Source organism: Mustelus asterias, chromosome 3 (genome assembly GCF_964213995.1).
Source record: "Mustelus asterias chromosome 3, sMusAst1.hap1.1, whole genome shotgun sequence".
Taxonomy (NCBI): domain Eukaryota; kingdom Metazoa; phylum Chordata; class Chondrichthyes; order Carcharhiniformes; family Triakidae; genus Mustelus; species Mustelus asterias.
Window position 1 is genome coordinate 76358218 of NC_135803.1, and position 22601 is coordinate 76380818.

The following is a 22601-nucleotide window of genomic DNA, read 5'->3' on the forward strand; positions in this document are numbered from 1 at the left end:
TTAATAAATGAAATATTCGGAGAAGACTTGGATGATTTGAACAAAGTTTGAAAGTGGCAATCTTTGCAAATCTGTCAGGTCCTGACAGATAGCTTCTATTTTAAGCCGGCAATATATTCGACTTTGTTATGGCCTTTTTTTATTTAGCATGTCATGAAGAATAACTGAGTAAAAACTCAGTAATTTCAAAATGTGAATAAAGAAAGCTACCGTGTGACATCTGCGACCTAGCAAAATAGAAAATGTACCTGTTTAAAAATAAAATCAGGTTTTGTTTGAGGGAGGCCCATAAGCAAATGGTATTAGGACACCATAAAGATTACTTTCTGTAAAATGAGCAAAATTGTCCATAGGGTGGGGGGGTAGCTGAGAGCATAATCTGTATCACCATTGGATATGAGGTTATCCAGGGTCACCACGGGGCGAGAGGTTATCCAGGGTCACCACGGGGCGAGAGGTTATCCAGGGTCACCACGGGGCGAGAGGTTATCCAGGGTCACCACGGGGCGAGAGGTTATCCAGGGTCACCACTGGGCGAGAGGTTATCCAGGGTCACCACGGGGCGAGAGGTTATCCAGGGTCACCACGGGGCGAGAGGTTATCCAGGGTCACCACTGGGCGAGGGGCTATCCAGAGTCACCACTGGGCGAGGGGTTATCCAGGGTCACCACTGAGTGAGGGGTTATCCAGGGTCACCACTGGGTGAGGGGTTATCCAGGGTCACCACTGGGTGAGGGGTTATCCAGGGTCACCACTGGGTGAGGGGTTATCCAGGGTCACCACTGGGTGAGGGGCTATCCAGGGTCACCACTGGGGGAGGGGCTATCCAGGGTCACCACTGGGGGAGGGGCTATCCAGGGTCACCACTGGGTGAGGGGTTATCCAGGGTCACCACTGGGTGAAGGGTTATCCAGGGTCACCACTGGGTAAGGTAGTGAAGAGCCACCCAGTGTCACCGCTGGCTGAAGGGTGATAGTTGCGAGGTTACTCAGGTCACCACTGGGTGAGAAACAAGAATATCCACTGTTACATCAAATCATTGTTGGAGGAAATGTTTAATTACTTACTTTACATAAGATTGGAATTACTTTTGGTTGGGAGAGATAGGTATGTATTAGGCTTGAACTGAAATGTTAAACAGGAAATTAGAAATGTTAAAAAAAGAGCTAATGGAAATAAATTGGAGGTTAGCAAGCTATTTTCAAGTGCAATTTTGATTTTTTAATTTTGTTTTGAAAGCAAATGCATATAGGCAATGTTGAGGACAAAATTAATTCCTCGAATGCATGGGTAGAACTAGGAAGCTGAACAGGTGTCCCACAGCCAGCTCACTATCACCACAACAAAACCAGCCCTGACCCACTGGTGAGATATCCTGTTTATGTCTTTTCAAGCAATGCATCTTACTTATTTTTTCCTTTTTTAATTATTGCAGTTCAAAGGCAGTGACCAACCTTTTCAGACCCAACATTTCCTAGCATTCCTATCTCTGAATGCCTCTATTGGCTGTTGTCTTTTGAGCTCAAAATGGTCGCCATATTTTAAAAACACAACAATGCTGCTACACCTCTACCACATCATGGACAACAATACATAAGGTATCTGATCTAAGGCCCATTCCCTTTTATCAGCCCCACCACCATCACTACACCCATTTATTGACCTTGTTCTTTCAGCATGTTCAAAATTCAAGAACCAGAAAGCAAAGGGGCCATTTTATCCATCGTCCTCCTGTGCACTTGCTGTTGAATTTTGATTGGCTGCCCCGGTGCAGCTTGAAGTTGGCTTTTTGTGTGCTTGTAATCATTTTTCTCTTTTAAAAGCTTCTCCTCTGCTTATTCTATCTTTCCATTAACCCTTCTGTTGAAACAAAAATGAATACAAGTAACCTGCTTGCTTAAGACAGCAGGAGACTCCTGTCTGTGCCAATGAGGAGACATGCATGTCACAGTTACTAGGAGGGCGTTCTCAATTATCCAATTTTTAAAAAAAGTTTTAACTCCAGGAGAAGGTAACTTCTCACTCTCATCCTATCTACACCCCCATTCCACCCCCAACTTAAAATCGCAATCTCTACCACTTGACAGTGCAGCATTAACAACAGTACAAGTAGCATCAGTCACTCTCTGAGCCTTTGAGAAATATCGACCGCCATTTTGCTTTCAAAGGCGTAACATGAGAAAGAGACCCTCGCGATAAGGACATTTCACAAACAATTATACCAACGCTTCATATACTACAGGCTAAGAAGAACCAAATAGCCTTGCTATTGGGGAAAATAAATCTCCAGGGAGACTGATCCTAGTATTCCACAATGATGCAACTGATCTGGACTCATAGGATAACATCCAACACGACATCCCTGTGGGTGCCTGTACTGTCGTTGTACAATGGTGTACCAGATAATACTTTGCTGGCATGTTTACCTTCAAGAAGAGTTCAATCTCAGCCTCAGGATATTTTTAATTATTAGCCTTTCTATACACAGAAATCTCCCAGTGGGAGCCTGTGTTTGTGTTGTGTTGAGAACGGGTTGACCAAATGTCCCAAAGGTGAAGAAGAAAAATTTGGCTTGAAAAGCACTGGGACCTCCTCTGACTGCACAGAGGAAACTCCCCTCCCCAAAGTGTTCAAAGATCCAAAGTATATTCACCTCCAGCACCGCCAGAATTTACAAATAGCCATAAGATTCTTTTATTTCTGTTGCAAAGTTAAACAAAACACTTGTCCTTTTTGGCAAAGGTTTGCCTCAGTCTCTCTCTCTTGTGCCCCATGAAGAATTCTACCGACAGAAAAATGGCAGGGTGAGGGCCAAAGCCAACAGGTGGAAGAAGGTGCCTGAGCATCGCAGGGCATTACACCCACTTCCCAGATCAGATTTCCCGCTCATTTCTGGGATGGCATAGACAATGGGTGACCTGGTTGCAGGGTTGATGAACCTCCTCCTGCCACAGCCATCCTCTGAGCAAGAATCTCCGCTTCCCGATCCACTGCTATCATCACCTGTGGGGAAATTCAAATGTGTTAATACAAAAGAGTACCTTATACTCCCAGTCCCGAGTCCAGCCATACTCCCAACTTTGTCAATCACAGAGCGAAAAAAAAAAAGGGACGTGCAGAAGGCCAGAATTGGAGGAGCTTTGGGGTTGGAGGAAGTAATGCTGATGTAGGTTACAGCGATGGGGGGAGGGGGTGGCTGAGGCCTTGGAGGGACTTGAAAATAAGGAGGCAATTTTAAATGTGAGGCATGATGGGCCAGGAGATGATGCAGGTCAGTAAGCACAGGGGTGAAGGAATTGTCAAAACAGACAGTAATTGGGAAAGCGGGGCATGAGGTTAGCTGGAGAATAGTACAGGTTAGGAGATGTAAAACGTAGGCACTGCAGCACTACCAGTGGCATGAAATGTTTACAGAGGCAACTTCCATTAGCCAAGTCAGCGCACAAATTTAGAATGGAAAACGTTGACATAAAAGTGTGATCAATATGAAATAACATTTTTTAGAGTTTGCATCAGATTCAGGAGGTGGTATATCTTGTGATTTGCAGCCCTTAGTATTCTTATGGCAGAGTTAACCTAACAGACCATGGTAATGGGAGATATTAGTGAAAGAGGGACTTTGTTGGTATTACCGTTCCTTAATTAATTATGCCAAAAGTTGTCAGATAGTCAGAACTGACAGTCTGAAATGTCAACAGAAATAGTTCAACAGTCCACAGCTTAGATTAATTCAATTAATCTAATCACTGAACCATTGAAGTGCAGGAATATGGCATTAATATTAGATCTTAACACCCAAGTGCAAAGTTCAAAGCTTTCAAATAATTCCCATGGCAGTACATCTCAATTTTAGCTCAAACAGGAGACCTGAACATTGTGGACTGGAAATTGTCACTATGTTCCTCATCCAAATTCACACTGCAGGTATATTATCAAATGGAAGAGATACATTCGAAAGAAAGTAACTTAACTTCATGTGATCTGATTTTTTTTAGTTGTTTGAAGGAGTTTTGCTTCCACTTCCTGCATATATCCCTTGTCAATGTCCTATTAATCACATTGTTAAGGTTTAATGGCAAATACATTGGTGATAGGTATTTGTACACCTATAAAAGGGGACAGCTGGGAGACTGGTGGAATTTTTAATTCTTTCATGGGATGTGGGCATTGCTGATGGGGCCAACATTTATTGCCCATCCCTGGTTGCCATTTAAGAGGGGGGGAGGGCGGGGGCTGAGGCCTTGGAGGGACTTGGAGATAAGGAGGCAATTTTAAAGGTGAGGCATGATGGGCCAGGAGAAAATGCAGGTTAGCAAGTACAGGGTGAAGGTAGTGTCAAAACAGACAGTAATTTGGAAAGCAGGGCAGTGAGGTTAGCTGGAGAACAGTACAGGTTAGGAGATGTTAGACATAGAGATGTTAGACATCTTTCACTAATATCTCCCATTACCATGGTCTGTTAGGTTAACTCTGCCATAAGAATACTAAGGGCTGCAAATCGCAAGATATACCACCTCCTGAATCTGATGCATTATGTCTAACATACAGGTTAGACATAGGCACCGCAGCGCTGCCAGTGGCAGGAGGGTATAACTATAGTGTGAAATATTTAGAGGCAACTTCCATTAGCCAAGTCAGCGCACAAATTTAGAATGGAAAACATTGACATAAAAATGTGATCAATATGAAATAGTATTTTTTAGAGTTTGCATCAGATTCAGGAGGTGATGTATCATGCGATTTGCAGCCCTTAGTATTCCTAGGGCAGAGTTAACCTAACAGACCATGGCAGTTGCTGTGGGTCTGGAGTAACATCTGGCCAGATCAGGTAAGGACAGAAGATTTCATTTTTTTTAAAAAGGACATTAAGTGAACCAGATGGGTTTTTAAGACGATCAACAATGGTTTCATGGTCACCATTAGACTTTTCTTAAATTCCAGATTTTTATTCAATTCAAATTTTACGTGCTGTTATGGTGGGTTTTGAACTTGGGTCCCCAGAGCATTCCCCTAGTTCTCTAGAATTTGAGTCCTGTGACAGTACCATTACCCCATTGCTTAAGTCAATAAACCCTTTCCAACAAAGAAATCTGCTGTGTCTTAATTTTAACTTCACCAACCAGCGTGGATCCAGTTAACAGCCCTCTCCATTATTTAGCTTGTAAATAAGTCTGACCATCAATTTTTGCCAGTGTTCACTGGTCTGGTGATGTGGCATTTTCAGCTTAATTGAAGGTTTAAGATAAATAAGATGGATATCCTCCCATGAACTCCCATAGTGGATGCCGCAAAAATCTGGGATCTATTTTTATTTATTTATTTGATTCTTTCGTCAGGGCATAAGGATGTGAGTTTCAGTTCATGTGAACTAAGTGTTATTTGCAATAAAGTGTCAAGAGAGAACCTGCAAATGTGAGAATGGTCTCAGTGCTAGACTGAAGCAGAAGGAGGGATAATCGGGATAGTGGGAAAAACAGCTGGAAATCGCGACCGAGGAAAAAAAAGATAGAAGGCAAGATGAGACTGAAGAGGCAAAGAGGACAAGGGGACAGAACACGAAAAAGAGGAAGGGAACAAAAAATGAGGAGGGGGAGTGTGGTCTGGGAAGGAATGGTATGGATGAGTAACAGAAGAGGAAGGAAAGTAGCATAAAAATATTATGAGGAAGGAGCAAGAAGATCATTAATAGGAAAATCTCAAGTGGATTAAACATCAACCCCGATCCATAGTATCCCAGAGACTGAGTGACTGGACTGAGCCTCTCCTTAACATGTAATATCTTTCACATCAGTAAGCACAAACGCATTCACACCGGGTAAAACCAGGTACTCACTCGTGTCCTGAAAATCCACGTCATTCCCATTGTAGGCATTCCGCAGTCGATTGGTCATTATCCGCAGTTGCATGATCTGCTGGCGAATGGTCATGTCCGGTTTGGTGATATCAACCTCAACCTCTGGATTATTAATCTGATTGGCTAATCCATTTGCCATAACCTCTGGGAGGTACCTGTCAGGTGTGATGAGAGTTGACAAGCATTAGTCCATAATGTGCGCAGAAGAGGGTGAGGCGGCAGTGGGAGAGGAAAAGGGAAGTGGGCGGTGGGGGGAGGGGGGGGGGAAGAAGGGAGCAGGGGGGGTGACAGGGGAGCGGGGAGGGGTGAAGGAGAGCGGGGGGGTGACATGGGAGCGGGGGGTGACAGGGGAGCGGGGGGGTGACAGGGGAGCGGGGAGGGGTGACAGGGGAGCGGTGACAGGGGAGCAGGGGGGTGACAGGGGAGAGAAAGGGTGACAGGGGAGGAGGGGCGGTGACAGGGGAGCGGAGGGAGTGATAGGGGAGCAGGGGGAGCGTGGAACAGAGGGCGGGGGGGAGCGAGCGGGCGGGGGAGCGGGGTGCCGGGGGGGGAGCAGGGTGGCGGGGGGAGCGGGTTGGCAGGGGGGAGCGAGCGGGTGGGGGAGTGGGGTGGCGGGGGGGAGCGGGGTGACGGGGGGAGGCTGGGGGGTCGGGGTGGTGCGGGGAGGGCGGAGTGGAGCGGGAGAGGCGTGCTGGAGCAGGGAGGCAGGGGAGGGCGGGGTGGAGCGGGAGAGGCGGGGTGGAGCGGGTTGGAGCAGGGAGGCAGGGGAGGGCGGGGTGGAGGGCTGGAGCGGGAGGGTGGGGTGGAGCGGGGGGGCGGGGTGGAGCAGAGGGGGGGTGGGGTGGAGCGGGAGGGTGGGGTGGAGCGGGGGGGCGGGGTGGAGCAGGGGGGGGGTGGGGTGGAGCGGGAGGGCATGGTAGAACAAGGGGGGTGGGGTAGAGCAGGGGGTGGGGTGGAGTGGGGGGGTGCGGTGGAAAGGGAGGAAGGGTGGAGCGGGGGGGCAGGGTGGAGCGGGGGGGCGAGGTGAAGTGGGGGGCGGGGTGGAGTGGAGTGGGAGGGCGTGGTAGAACAAAGGGGGCGGGGTGGAGCAGGGGGGGCGGGGTAGAGCGGGGGGGTGGGGTAGAGCGGGGGGGGCGGGGTGGAGCGGGGGGGGCGGGGTGGAGCGGGGGGGCGGGGTGGAGCGGGGGGGTGGGGTAGAGTGGGGGGGCGGGGTGGAGCGGGGGGGTGGGGTGGAGCGGGGGGGCGGGGTGGAGCGGGGGGGTGGGGTGGAGCGGGGGGGCGGGGTGGAGCGGGGGGGCGGGGTGGAGCGGGGGGGTGGGGTAGAGTGGGGGGGCGGGGTGGAGCGGGGGGGTGGGGTGGAGCGGGGGGGCGGGGTGGAGCGGGGGGTGGGGTGGAGCGGGGGGGCGGGGTGGAGCGGGGGGGCGGGGTGGAGTGGAGTGGGAGGGCTTGGTAGAACAAAGGGGGTGGGGTAGAGCGGGGGGGCGGGGTGGAGTGGGGGGGGGTGGGGTGGAGCGGGGGGGGCGGGGTGGAGCGGGGGGGTGGGGTGGAGCGGGGGGGTGGGGTGGAGCGGGGGGGCGGGGTGGAGTGGAGTGGGAGGGCTTGGTAGAACAAAGGGGGTGGGGTAGAGCGGGGGGGCGGGGTGGAGTGGGGGGGGGTGGGGTGGAGCGGGGGGGGCGGGGTGGAGCGGGGGGGTGGGGTGGCGGGGTGGAGTGGAATGGGAGGGCGTGGTAGAACAAGGGGGGCGGGGTAGAGCGGGGGGCGGGGTAGAGCGGGGGGGTGGGGTGGAGCGGGTGGGCGCAGGGGAGGCGAGGTGGAGCGAGGGGGCGGGGTGGAGTGGGAGTGGGGCAGGGGGCGGGGTGGAGTGGGGGTGGGGTGGAGCGAGGGGGTGGGGTGGAGTGGGGGTGGGGTGGAGCAGGGGGGCGGGGTGGAGCGGGGGTGGGGTGGAGCAGGGGGGCGGGGTGGAGCGGGGGAGGCGGGGTGGAGTGGGGGGTGGGGTGGAGCAGGGGGCGGGGTGGAGCAGGGGGGCGGTGGGGAGCGGGGGGGGCGGGGTGGAGCGGGGGAGGCGGGGTGGAGCGGGGGAGGCGGGTGGGCGGATTGGAGCGAGGGGGCGGGGTGGAGTGGGGGGTGGGGTGGAGCAGGGGGCGGGGTGGAGCGGGGGGGCGGTGTGGAGCGGGGGGGCGGGGGAGGCGGGTGGGCGGATTGGAGCGAGGGGGCGGGGTGGAGTGGGGGTGGGGTGGAGCAGGGGGCGGGGTGGAGCGGGGGGTGGGGTGGAGCAGGGGGGCGGGGTGGAGTGGGGGTGGGGTGGAGCAGGGGGGCGGGGTGGAGCAGGGGGCGGGGTGGAGCGGGGGGTGGGGTGGAGCAGGGGGGCGGGGTGGAGTGGGGGTGGGGTGGAGCAGGGGGGCGGGGTGGAGCAGGGGGGCGGGGTGGAGTGGGATGCGGGGGGGCAAGCGGGAGCTGGGGGAGAGGAGCGGGAGGCGGGGGGAGGGGAGTGGGGGGGAGGGGAGCAAGAGGCAGGGGGGAGGAGAGCGGGAGGCGGGGGGAGGGGGGAAAGGAGGGGAGCGGGAGGTGGGGGAAGGGGAGCGGAGGGAGGGGAGCGGGAGGCGGGGGAGGGGAGCGGGAGAGGGGAGCAGGAGGCGGCAGGGAGGGGAGCAGGGGGCGGGGGGGAGGGGAGCGGGCGGCAGGGGGAGGGGAGCGGGAGGCGGGGGGTAGGGGAGCGAGTGGCGGTGGGGGAGGGGAGCGGGAGGTGGGGGGGAGGGGAGCTGGAGGCGGGGGGTTGGGGAGCGGGAGGCGGGGGGGAGGGGAGCGGGTGGAGGGGAGCTTGAGGTGGCAGGAGGGGAGTGGGAGGCGAGGGGAGGGGAGCTGGAGGCGGGGGGAGGGGAGCGGGAGGCGGGGGAAAGGGAGCGGGAGGCGAGGGGAGGGGAGCTGGAGGCGGGGGGGAGGGGTGCAGAAGGCGGGGGGAGGGGAGCGGGAGGTGGGGGGGAGGGCAGCGGGTGGCGGGGGGAGGGGAGCGGGAGATGGGGGGGAGCGGGAGCCGGGGGGAGGGAGGCCGGGGGGAGAGGGAAGCGGGTGTGAGAGGGAGGTTGTGGGGGGAGAGCGAGGCGGTGGGTGAGAGGGAGGCAGGGGGGGAGAGGGAGGCCGGGGGAGGGGAGAGGGAGGCGGGATGGGGCGGGGAGAGGGAGGGGGAAAGGACAGGGGTGAGAACTGGACCTTTCTACTTCACATTAAGCTCACCCAAATATAGCAATTTGAACTAATTTGAAGTTTGATTGTGTAGTGTGTGCTCCTCAGCAACAACTCTCATGTATTTTAAAAAGTGATAAAGGGACCTTTGATAAAATCAACATTCGAATCGGCCACTTGCTAAATGTGTAGACTAGTGAGGCACTAAGTCATACTGGAGGGTCGTCTTGTGCTCAGTGCCTGAATAACCTGATATCAGCAAGGGAAGTGACACTGACACAACACTTGGCATCAACTCCCCTTGGCGAGACAGAATGGAAAGATATTAGTCAGGATCACTACCAACTGCAGGAAAGTGCATGTTTCGATAACAGGGAAGAGAATGCCTGCCCTCACCATGATGCAATACATTGACAAATAGCCAGCTGATACCCAGGGCAGCTTTTTAACCACGGGCTTCAGTCCGCCAAGGTGGTCAGCGATGGGGTGCCAACACCCACATTTGCTGGCAGTAGGACTCACTCAGCTATTTTTCTGGAGACAGCCTCCTAAATGGCCAGTTTCGGCCTCGCCATCTTGTTCAGGTTGGCGGGCATGGTGTTGATGCTGTCAGCCCAATCAGAGGGTCAACAGCTCTTACTGGCAGAGGGGCACGCTGCTGAGGCAGGTCTGAGAGGGCACCTCAACATGAACGGCACCCTGGAAGGATATCTTTAAAATTAAAGATCAAAGGAGTGAAGCAAGCAGGCTGCTCCCACAGCTCACCTCTTTGGGGCATGACACTTCCTGGTGGACTCATGGAAGCCTCATCAATGAAGCTGGTAGCCTCCCCATATGGCCAAAGGTGGGGTTCGACAAAAATATGATAGCCCCAAAGAATTGACCCGAATGAACTGTTCATTAATTAAATTGGTTGCCTAACTCCATTCAGTAGACAGTCCACCCCTCTCCATTCATAGAATCATAGAAACCCTAGAGTGCAGAAGGAGGCCATTCGGCCCATCAAGTCTACACTGACCCCAATCCCACCCAGGCCCTATTCCCGTAACTCCACATATTTACCCTGCTAATTCCCTGACACTAGGATCAATACAACATAGCCAATCAACCTAATCCACACATCTTTGGACTGTGGGAGAAAACCGGAGCACCCAGAGGAAACCCACGCAGACACGAGGAGAATGTGCAAACTCCAAACAGACAGTGACCCAAGGCCGGAATTGAACCCGGGTCCCAGGCACTGTGAGGCAGCAGTGCTAACCACTGTGCCGCTACAGATTCCCAAATACTTTGCATTCGCACTGCAACACCCCTCACAACCCTCACCCCTCCCAATCTCTTGAGCCGGCCAATCTTTCGGAACACACATGAAGAGTAGCCTCTGTTCAGGAAGGATCAAGAACTCTGTTTGATCATGTTATTCCCTCTCAGTTTCGAGTGTAGGGAGGCTTGATCATTGTGCCCCGCCAATGATGCACAGTCCAGGAATGGAAACTGCACCCTTCTTGGTTTTATATAGCTATGGTGCCCTGATATGTGGCATGTGAAAACACTGAATTGACACTGGCAAAGTTAAGTTTGCCCAGCGCCACTGCTGCTAAACCTCACATGATGGAGGAGCCCAAGATAAGGTTCTGACACACATGCTCACAAGTGCTGACATGAGCATGCCCGCACACGCACACAATAGCACCATAATTTTCCCTGAAACCCTTGGCCCAGCAGATGCCGAGGTTGGTATTTACATTGTTCCATTGCCTTGTCACACAACCCAATCCGGTGTACATTACATGTCTGTGAAGACAGCTGCTACGCAACAGCAACACACTGCGGTTCAGGGAGGGGAAACCAAATCTGCTCAGCCTGGATAAATACCACCACTGTTGAGATATAGATTGAGCAATCTAATACAGCACTTAATAGCTCTGAGCCCCAATCTCTGTACACAAGCTCAGGAATTCAGTCGATAACATTTTTAATTAGAAAACCACTCAAACGATAAATTTCCATTATTTTCTTTTAAAAAAAAACACATTCCCATTACTTAAAGCCACACAGTTCCCTTTGGGTGATTTTTCAGCACAATAATCAATAAGGAAAAAATTTCATCAGATGGCCTGTTGCAGGAGAAAGTCCATTTGTTGCTCCCTAACAAGATCAGCATCACACACTCTAGCAATCCTCAGGGGCACAGTGTATCCTTATGCTGCCTGGTTGGATTCTGCCATTAGACAGCACCTTGTTTATCATCATGAAACCCATAGAATTCTTAAAAGGCCCTTTTTATAAAATTACAAATCCAATTGAGAGGGACAAAGAAAAAAATCAGACGTGTGCACACACAGCATCATTTTTGATACAGGAGCTGCTGACTTAACATAAAGCCATGAGACTACTAGCATCCAATAATGCAGCTGGACACCATACAAAGCTCTCTGACTATCCAAGCGCCAACTTGAAAACAGTCAAGTACGCAGCAACTCCAATTTAGGCCCCACAGTTTGCGACGGGCCTTTTCACTAACTCAAGGGAGTCGATCTCAGGAATATTAGCCATCAGAAAGCTGGGATGTAGATCTGCACTGATAACCCAAACACAGCAAGGCCCCAATTTCAATCACCCCGCGTTTGGCAGTTTTGAAAGCAATCCATAGTTCTATGAATATAATTTCAGTTTGATAGGGTGCTTTCATTCATTGCCTGTGGAGGCTGGGATTGCCCTGCCTATAGTGACATCCCCTTACTCTTGCCAGACAACTGGAAACAGAGAAGGAACACATGAATCCCAGGCCAGTTATTAATTCACAGTTAGGCAGGCTGCAAATAGAGGCTTAGAGGCAAAAGGGATGAGAAATGACAAGGAAGAGCAGGCCCCAAATTTCTAATAGCCTGAATAATGAACCTTTCAAATTAGGCGACTTGCCTAATAGTTCACCAAGTGTAAAAAAAAGCGTCGACCAACAGAGAAGACACTTGGTCAAAAGAGGTGGCTCTTTCTGTAGACTATGTTCAAACTACCCAATCATGATCTCTACTTATTTCACCCATGTACCGAGGAAATGTTCTACATAAAGACACCTCATTCCAAATTAAATATTGGTATTATCCCAAGCTAATTTAAGGAAAAACTTGAGGAGGTTTATCTAACGCTCTCCACCATTCTCCAAAGGATCATACTTCACCCACATCCCAAGCAAACAGAAGAAATTCTTTGTGGGGTCACTCACACAGAAAATCCGCTGCAGAAATTTGGAGTTACGTATCCTGGTTACCACTTGCTAACTGCTGCATGACAACCCATGCAATCAATCCTGCCCTAGTGACCTCGATAAAACATCTGCTCTTCTTCAGTGCTAATTACCTCCCCGCTGACCCACAAACACACACTTACAACCCTCCCAAGACTTAAAGGTTTGACCAGTCGCTCGGGCTGATAAGCTAATTTAGCTCAGTCATGAAGTCAACTGCCAAAAGTAGGAACTATTTGAATTTTGATTGATCAGGGTATTGATTCTTGACACCATTAAAAGCCTATAACTGCTGGCTTAAGTCACTGCTCTCAACTGCAAAACACTCTTCCAAACCCAAGTCACCTGGTGTACTCAACTTGTGAACATCAAACACTTGTTAAGACTCCCAGCTCTGGAGGCTCAGTCAGGACAGGTTTCATCGCACTGACTTCCATGGAGCAAATGCAGCAAAATGGAGCTGAGGTACAGATCAGCCATGATTTAATTGCTTGTTGCAGCAGCTCCAAAGAGCTGAATGGCCTACCCTTATTCCAGACAGAAAACAGAAATGAAACAATTCATCTACAAAGAACTGAGATGTACGAGATGAAGAGAGAATTTGATGAGTGATAGCGGGACATTCTTATCTCCTGGGTATAAAAGTAGACAACACAGAAATGAAACCTTTCCTCTCGCATCTCATCAATTTGGTACTGCACTTAAAACACACCCAGAGGTAAAACAACACTCAGGGGGGAATTTTACCATTTTGAGTCTAAGTGCCGGATCTGGGCGTCAAATAGATCCGCGCCTGGAATCCTCTTTCCAGCGCGCCCATATGCGTTTTGCCGGCTCCGGTCCGATCCGCGCTGTGGGTGGGGCTTAGCGCTGGCGGACCGATCGGAGCTCTGAACTGCGCATGCGCAGTTCAAAAACAATCTCAGTGAACCCGCAGAAAGCGGAGAGAGCGGCTCTCTGACGTTTATCCTCTGGTCGGGGGGGGTGGGACCGATCATCCCCTGGGGGAAGGGGTGGCGAGGGGGTGTGACGTATCATCCCCTGGGGAGGGGGGTGGGGGGGGGGGGGGGGGAGGAGAGAGGGTGTGACGTATCATCCTCTGGTCGGGGGGGGTTCCGCTGCCAGTCTGCAGCCGATCCCTCCTGGCACCATCACTGGGACACTACCAGCCACAGATTACTCTCCCCTGCAGGTGCGAGAGAGCGGGAGAGATGGCTGTGGCTGGTAGTGAACCAGTGATGGTGCCAGGAGGGATCGGCCGCAGACAGGCAGCGGAACCCCCCCGACCAGAGGATGAGACGTCACACCCCCTGCCCCCCCCCAGGGGATGATACGTCACACCCCCTCTCCACCCCCCCAGGGGATGATCGGTCACACCGCCTCCCCCCCCCCCCCCCCCCCCGCCCCCCCGCCCAGGGGATGAAACGTCACACCCCCTCTCCTCCTCCCATTCCCCTCCTGCCCCGACCAGAGGATGACCTGGGTCAGGGAGCTGTTGCAGTCTCTGACCCCGCTTTTCGGAGGCTGCAGCGGCGACTTCAGACTTTTATTGCTTGCAGGTCGGTAACAGCGCGGACGCGGATCGGGCCAGAAGACGGTAAAGTGGGATTTGGTGGTAGAGTTGGGCATGTGGTTCATTAAGTTGATTTAAATGTATGCAAATGCATTTAAATCGTCGGGCCGCCCGATTCGGGCACGGGCTGGACCAGCGCCCGAATCGGGTGTCGGTAAAGCCGAGATCTGCTCGGAATCGGGTGCAGATCGCGGTATAGGCCCAACGCCCAACTTTACCGTGATTTCGCGCCCGTTTTGGTAAAATCAGGCCCTCAGAGTTAGTGCAAAAGTGTGTTCATTTGATATATTAATACAGCAACGCAATGCTAACCATTTTTATTGTTATTCATGAAGGGCTTGTTAACCCTTGGCTTATCAGTGCTCCCTGCCTCCCTTTTCAAAGTTCTGTAGTCCATATCTTTTCAGGTATATCAGTTTATCAGAACAGCATTCAAACTCCTTTTACCCCAGTGCATTAACCCTCCCTAAATGGTCCCCACCAGCTTGAGAACTTTATTTGCGGCAGCTGCTCTCCGACTCTGCTTGTTTGTCTACCATCAGACGCAAGCACTCACCACCCTCCCAACTCCACCCATCCCCACCTCTCCCAAAATCCTAGTGCCTCACCACATCCCTCAAAGGATTGGAGAAGATTCCTAAAGTCCTTTCCCACTGGCTGTACCTTCAACCCTCTTTTCAAATATTCTGTCTTTGCTTTTGCTTGTTAAAATTTCAGAGGTATTTTCTCTGATTCTGTATTATTCTTCCCCTACTAAAAAAACTCACTCCCCCATTCGTCCCTGCTCCCAACTTGGAAGCCACTTGAAACATGTCAGAAAATGGGGAAACGGAGACCATGTAAAGCAGTATGGAGACTGCAGAAAGCCCAAAACCCAGAAAACACAGTGATTGGGCATAATGGGGACATGCCAATGCAAGGCCTTCTGGATACAGCGGGTTACCCAAGCCAATTAGGGCATAGAGCACACCATTAGTTAGCAGGACCAAGTGTATGAGGATTAGTTACAAAAACTGGATTTGAATTCTTCGAGCTTGTAGAAAGGGTGCAAAATAAAGTTGTGCTTTTCTGCGAAATCATTGAAATGGAAGATACAATGTGCAATCATTAAATGCATTCCATGAATGTATCCAATTCATCTGCAAGTCTTCTTTTCACACTGTGTGTGCCATTTCTGCTGGCATAAACTGTTGGCATTCATTTACAGCCTGCTTTAGATCAGGCGCTGGATACCCAGTCATTACCTCCTGGCTTTCAGTAGGATCTTACCACCACATTGGGTGAGGGATAAATACCAGCTCACCCTGATGGCACAATGGGTTAATTTGCTCCTCAACTATGGAAGGAATCAGGAAATCCCAGCTTCAATCTGCAGTACATTCCAGGTCAGCTGATTCTAGCTATTGTGGTTGGGGCCCTTTAATTAGGCTCAGCTCCTGAAGGAGTAGGCAAACATGTTTTAGCTAGATGAGCCCAGGCATTTAAGGGTTGGTGTTCACTTTGAACACTGCTCACAATCGGGTACCAAACACTGTTGGTGTCCAGTGCAGAACTTAGAGAAATGAGGTGTATAATTCAGCAAAATAGTAAAAGGCAAGATTTTTGTGTTACAGGAAGGAACCACACATCGTCCACTTGTGAGCTAACAGATTCTGGACATTAGATTTCCCAACATGTGCCCATGATGGCCAAAGCAAAAAAAACACCTCAGAGATTCTCATTCCACCCTCATAGTTGTTTTGATTGGAGGATTGCAATTCAGTTGTCATTTCCCCAGCACTGCTGGTCATTTGCAACAGGGCGCCTCACAACAATAGGAAAATTATTGGAAAGTAAGCGGGGGGAGAATGGGGAAAAGGAGATGGGTACAGAGAGAGGGTACTTGAAGGTGAGGTGGGAGGTGGCATGGTAAGGACACTGAGGGTTTGGGAATTCCTGGGGGTGGGGGGGAGTGCAGTGGCTGATTGAGCGATTATAGATGGTGAAGTGGAGGGAGTGAGGGACCAAGGGGCAGCCCAATGTTTGGGGACATATCAGGCTGGGAGGAGGAGACCCAAGGCAGAGCAGGATGAGGTCACAAAGAGAACAGAAAGCAGAGTTTTTAAAAAAAATTCCTGGGATATGGGTGGCGCTGACTAGGTCAGCATTTACTACCCATCCCTAATTGCCCCTTAAAAAGGTGGTGGTGAGCTATCTCCTTGAATATTGCAGTCTAAGTGGTGTATGTACACCCACCTGCTGTTAGGGAGGGAGTTCCAGGATTTTGACCCAGCGACAGTGAAGGAATGGTGATATATTTACAAGTCAGGATGGGGAGTGACTTGAAAGAGAACCTCCAGGTGGTGGTGTTCTCATGTGTTTGCTGTCCTTGTCCTTCTAGGTGGCAGCGCTCATGAGTTTGGAAGGTGCTGCTGAAGGAGCCTTGCTTAGTTCTTGCAGTGCATCTTGAAGATGGCACACACTGCTGCACTGTGCAATGCTGGTGGAGGGAGTGAATGTTTGTAAATTGGGTGCCAATCAAGCGGGCTGCTTCGTCCTGGATGGTGTCGAGCTCCTCGACTGCTGTTGGAGCTGCACCCATCCACGCAAGTGGAGAGTATTCTATCATACACTCCTGATTTGTGTCTTGCAGATGGTGGACAGAATCTGAGGAGTCAGGAGGTGAGTTACTCTCTGCAGGATGTCTAGTTTCTGACCTGCTCCTGGAGCCACAGTGGTTATATGGATAGCCCAGTTCAGTTTCTGGTTGATGGTAACCCCCAGGACGTTGATAGGTTGTTAAGAGGGAGTTGTGGAACTCAGGGATCCAATGCGATCCCTGGGGCAAAGCACACAAGTGTTATATTGGGTGCCATGCCTCATGCAGTCGAATAGTTTAAAGTTGATTTATTAGTCACAAGTAGGCTTACATTAACACTGCAATGAAGTTACTGTGAAATTCCCCTAGTCGCCACACTCCAGTGCCTGTTCAGGTACACTGAGGGAAAATTTAGCATGCCGATGCACCTAACCAGCACATCTTTCCGACTGTGGGAGGAGAGGCAAGGTTTGATCAGGGATAGTCAGCGTGGTTTTGTCAGAGGGAGGTCATGCCTAACAAATTTGATTGACTTTTGTGAGCATGTAACGAAGTGTGTGGATGAGGGTAGTGCAGTTGATGTAGTTTACATGGATTTCAGTAAAGCCTTTGACAAAGTCCCACATGGGAGACTTATTAAGAAGGCTAATGCACATGTGTTACAGGGTGATCTGACAAGTTGGATTCATAATTGGCTTAGTGGTAGGAGACAGAGGGTGTTGACAGATGGCTGCTTTAGTGATTGGAGGCCAGTGACCAGTGGCGTACCACAGGGATCCGTGCTGGGCCCCCTATTGCTCGTCATTTATATAAATTACATAGATGACTATGGGGGGGTAGGATCAGTAAGTTTGCCAATGACACAAAGATTGGCCGGGTGGTTAACAGTGAGGTTGAGTGTCTTGGATTACAGGAAGATATAGACGAGTTTGGTCAAATGGGCGGATAAGTGGCAGATGGAATTTAACCCTGAAAAGTGTGAGGTGATCCACTTTGGAAGGTGTAATTTGACAAGGAAGTATACTATGAAAGGTCTGTCACTGGGAAGTTCTGAAGAACAAAGGGACCTTCATGTGTTTGTCCATAGATCTCTGAAGGTGGAAAGGCAGGTTAATAGGGTGGTGAAAAAGGCATATGGCATATTCGCCTTTATCAATCAGGGTATAGATTACAAAAGCAGAGAGGTCATGATGGAGTTGTATAGAACTTTGGTGAGGCCACAGTTGGAGTACTGTGTGCAGTTCTGGTCGCCACATTATAGGAAGGACGTGAACGCACTAGAGGGGGTGCAGAGAAGATTCACCAGGATGTTGCCTGGGATGGAACATTTAAGTTACGAAGAGAGGTTGGATAGGCTTGGGTTGTTTTCTCTGGAGCAGAGAAGACTGAAGGGTCACCTGATTGAGGTGTTCGCCATTATAAGGGGCACGGACAGGATGGATAGGGAGCAGCTGTTCCCCTTAGTTGAAGGGTCAGTTACGAGGGGACAAAAGTTAAAAGTGAGGGGTGGGAGGTTTAGAGGGGATTTGAGGAAAAACTTTTTTATTCAGAGGGTGGTGAGGGTCTGGAATGCAGTGCCTGGGAGGGTGGTGGAGGCGGAATGCCTCACATCCTTTAAAAAGTATCTGGATGAGTACTTGGCATGCCATAACATTCAGGGCTATGGGCCAAGTGCTGGCAAGTGGGATTAGGTGGGCAGGTCAGGGCATTTCATGCATCGGTGCAGACTCAATGGGCTGAAGGGCCTCTTCTGCACGGTAGTATTGAGTGATTCTGTGAGTTATTCTCCGCAGGATGTCTAGTTTCTGACCTGCTCTTGGAGCCACAGTGGTTAAATGGATAGCCCAGTTCAGTTTCTGGTTGATGGTAACCCCCAGGACGTTGATAGGTTGGTAAGGGGGAGTAGTGGAACTCAGGGATTCAATGCGATCCCTGGGGCAAAGCACACAAGTGTTTTATTGGGTGCCATGCCTCATGCAGTCAAATAGTTTAAAGTTTATTTATTAGTCACAAGTAGGTTACATTAACACTTCAATGAAGTTACTGTGAAATTCCTCTGGTCGCCACACTCCAGCGCCTGTTCGGGTACACTGAGAATTTAGCATGGCCAATGCACCTAACCAGCACGTCTTTCAGACTGTGGGAGAAAACGGAGCACCAGGAGGAAACCCACGCAGATACGGGGAAAAGGTGAAGATTCTGCAGACAGTGACACAAGCTGGGAATTAAACCCGAGTCCCTTGTGCTGTGAGGCACAGTGTTAACCACTGTACCACCCCTCTAGCTGTAGCTAGCTGTCACTCACTTTCTAGGCTCACTTATAAAGAAAGGCCAATTATCCCAGGAAATGGAAGGCTACCAGCACCTTCACAGTCGTCAATCCCCTCCAGAGATAAGGGACGGAAAAATGAAACAAAAAATATCCTATTAGACTCATTCGCTGTATTTAACCAATAGAAGAACTATGCCTGGGTGCTCCAAACCACACTGGACTTTACTGTGGTAGAAAGGGCACGGACATCTTTATCCAATGTGACTGAGAGAGCAGCATCTTACCTCCCTCGGCTCTGCCCATTCCAACACCTGTCCTCGTTGACTGACCCTGCGGTCACCTTCTCGCTGCACAGGGCACTGGGGAGTGTGACCCACAATTCCTTAACATCTCGAAGCTTCATCTTGACTTCAGTAACCTGAAAGCACACCAGCCATTAATGCACCTTGCACTTACTCACAACCACCTTCACCCTCAAACCCCCAATGGACACCGGCTAATGCACTATTGCAAATGCAAAAACAGGCGGCACGGTGGCACAGTGGTTAGCATTGCTGCCTCAGTTCCAGGGACCTAAGTTCAATTCCCAGCTTGGGTCACTGTCTGTGTGGAGTTTGCATGTTCTGCGTGGGTTTCCTCCGGGTGCTCCGGTTTCCTCCCACAGTCCAAAGATGTGCAGGTTAGGTGCATTGGTCAAGCTCAATTGCCCTTAGTGTCCCCAGTTAGAGGGATTAGTGGAGTAAATATGTGGGATTCCAGGGATAGGGCCTGGGTGGGATTGTTATCGGTGCAGACTCGATGGGCCGAATGGCCTCCGTCTGTACTGTGGGTTTCTATTGCAAATCTCCTCCCTGCGAATCATAAGCAGTTGCCCTAATCAACAATGTATTAAAGATCCAGATGACTTGGATAACCACTTCACATCAGACCGATCTTGTTCGCACAGTGGGTGCTGCGATGCAGTTGGGTGGGAATCATTCTTCAGTGCAACAATGGAAGAGAGTTGGTTGGCCAACCGATCTTTTTCTTTACATTTTTCTTGCAACAAATCAAGCTAAGCTGACCCAAGTGGAAAAGTCTGCATTGGAGACTGCGTTGGAGCCTAAACTCCAGGGGGCACTACATAATCATGTACCAAAGGGCACAACAAAGGAGTCAGGGGTTGTGCTGTTGGGGCAGGGGGAGGGGATGGGAGGCTAGTCAGAGACAAGAAATTGGAGTTAAGGCCACAATCTGATCAGTCATGATCTTATTGAATGGCAGAGCAGACTCAAGGGGCCAAATAGCTTCCTCCTTCTCCTATTATTTATGTTCCTATAGCACAATGGAATGGTTAACGGCTGTCCTGGTGACTCTGTCTGTGTTCTTTGTCCCACGCTTTTAACAAAAATGACAGCTTCAGAGGAGTCGCACTGTAATAGACACATGGTTTGTCATTTCCCTATCAGTGCAGCTTGATGTCCAGGATGGCTTTAGTGTTCTTCCCCCTCCCAGAATAATAAGGCCCCAGGCGTCTGGAAGAGGTGGGTTGCTCTCCAATGATAACTAATGTTAAACACACTGTGCAGTTCAGGAATTAGTCCCATGGACCACAGTTTTTTAAAAATTCATTCATGGGTTGTGGGTGTCATTGGCTAGGCTAGCATTTGTTGTCCATTGCTAATTGCCCTTGAACTGAACAACTTGCTAGGCCATGGCAATTAAAAGTCAACCATGTTGCTATAGATCCGGGGATTTTGCAGTCGTTCTCATCCCATTACGCTGCAAGCAAGGACAGAGAATCTGGCGCTCAGCCAAATCTCCATTCACTGCAGCAGGACCAGAGAGTCCCGCTGGCGTGAACCACCAAATAATTCCGGCCCTGGAGTCACATGTAGGCCAGATCAGGAGAGGACAGCAGATTTCAGGACATTAGTGAACCATATGGGTTTTTACGACAATCGACAATGGTTTCATGGTCATCATTAGAATTTTAATTCCAGATTTTCATTGAATTCAAATTTCACCATCTGCTGTTTTGGGATTTGAACCTGGGCCCCTGGAGCATTACCCTGGATTAGTATTCCAGTGACATAACCCTGGAATAGTACTCCAGTTATACAACTGTCTCCCCGCCTAATGATTTAGGCCCAAACCTTAATCTCCGTTGAGTCAACAGGGTGCGACACTGTTTGCCTCAACTCCTCCAGGCTGGGCAAGAGGAATCAAAGACACAGTGAAGACTCCACTCGTGCTGGAAACTATAAGCAGATAATCAGGCTTCACAGTGCTGCTCCCACTGTCAAAGTCAGCTTTTTCTTTCCTGGAAATATTTATTTTTCTGAAGAAATTTAGCAATGTTAACATTCAACTGAAATGGGAATCTTAAACTTCGAGTCATCCAGTACCTACCAATCTGTCTATGGGAGGAGTAACGAGACTGACTGGTTTCTCCTCCACTGGATACGACTTTCCACGTTTTTTTACATCATCCTCGGCAGATCTTTTGCCCACTGATTTGAGGTTACCACAGCCCTGAAGAACCTGTGAAGGAAACAAAGCAAGAATGGAAAATTCAGCCAAATGAACAAACAAACCTATCCTGCTTACAACTCAACAGGCATTGCTTCTAATATAGATAAACTGATGCAGGGTGCGTCTGCTAGCACGAGATGGTCGCAGCAATGGGGAGCAAATTCTCCCGTTAGCCTGAATGGAACAGAATCATCCAATGGATAACCGTTTATATGGAGAAGGTGACAGAGAGAAGGATATTTGAAAACAAGGATGAGAATTTAAGAAACAACAGCATTGCCAGTCCAGTCGCCAGTATTGATCAGCGAACACAGGAGTTCTGGATGAATGGTACTTGGTGCAAGTTAGGACACAGTCAGTAGAGTTTTGAATGAGTTCAAGTTTCTGGAGGATGATTGTCCTGGTTAATCTGAAGTTTTAGAAAGAAAATATGTTCTTTGTGCGAGGAATCTCCTGACCAAAGCAAGCTCAGAGTTCAGCCACATCCTTCCTTTCGTACCCATTCCCCTTCCAGTCAACTCTTACATCCTTGTCTTCCATTTCAATTTCATTAATTTTTTTGATCTTTCTAACATAATTTCACAACCTTACTGAGAAGATGCAGTGACTTTATTCAGCTCTGTCAAAACCATATTTTGTAGACAATGAAACTCATTACATTTGTGACATGATTCCTTGCCCTCAAGTCCTGTTGTTTTCCCTATTCCTGCCTTCAGTTTGGTCCTATCACTGGGCCTGTGATCTCTCTTGCATAGGTTGGCAGGCCTGCTGTGTATCTTTGGACCTGTCTGGACAACATTTCAGGTTTCCTTTTGATCCCGTTTCACCGACATCAACCCAACAAGCCGGGGGAAATACTGCTCAGAGAAAATCAATAAAGGATTCCAGCAAATGCACAATTAATTGTTAATGGTTTGAGGCAAGCTAATTACGGACCTGATAAAACATGCGGTGACAATGGGTTGGGGAAAGTGTAATGGAGGTGATTACTTAAAAGCTTAACAAGATAATCCCTTCTCTAGTAGAAATGACCAGGAATTTAAAAAAGCAGTGGATAAGAAAGAATTCAGCACAAGAGACGGATATGGGAGGGGTGAATGAAGGGCAGAGAGGTGACACGGGTTGGAGCACTTACTGCTGGGCTTGTTGAAGAGAGGCAGAGAGTCCAAAATCACCCCTCACCCACCATGTGAGCAACCCTGGTCCCTTCACCTCTTTCTTCATTACAGGGGGATTTAGTTGCTCCCAGCACCAGATTACGTTCCCTTTCTTGTCCTACCCCAAGCACAATGTCAAGTGTGGCAGAAGCCTCCACCCTTCCGGATGGAAAGGTTTACCAGGCAATTAATCTGCAGCAGAGAAATGACAAAGTAGAGCCCTGGA

At 50.2% G+C, this 22601-nt stretch overlaps 1 protein-coding gene across 1 annotated transcript in view; it reads right to left on the reverse strand.

Annotated features, from left to right (window-relative positions):
• Positions 1-1234: 1234 nt before the first annotated feature.
• LOC144491434 (glypican-1-like) overlaps positions 1235-22601 on the reverse strand; it is a 220672-nt gene continuing 199305 nt past the window's right edge. The window contains exons 6-9 of the mRNA XM_078209249.1: positions 21096-21227; positions 18989-19122; positions 5834-6009; positions 1235-3003 (exon numbers count right to left, since the gene is read on the reverse strand). Of these exons, the coding sequence (XP_078065375.1) occupies positions 2783-3003; positions 5834-6009; positions 18989-19122; positions 21096-21227 (663 nt within the window). The 3' untranslated portion in view covers positions 1235-2782. The remainder of the gene's footprint in view (positions 3004-5833; positions 6010-18988; positions 19123-21095; positions 21228-22601) is intronic.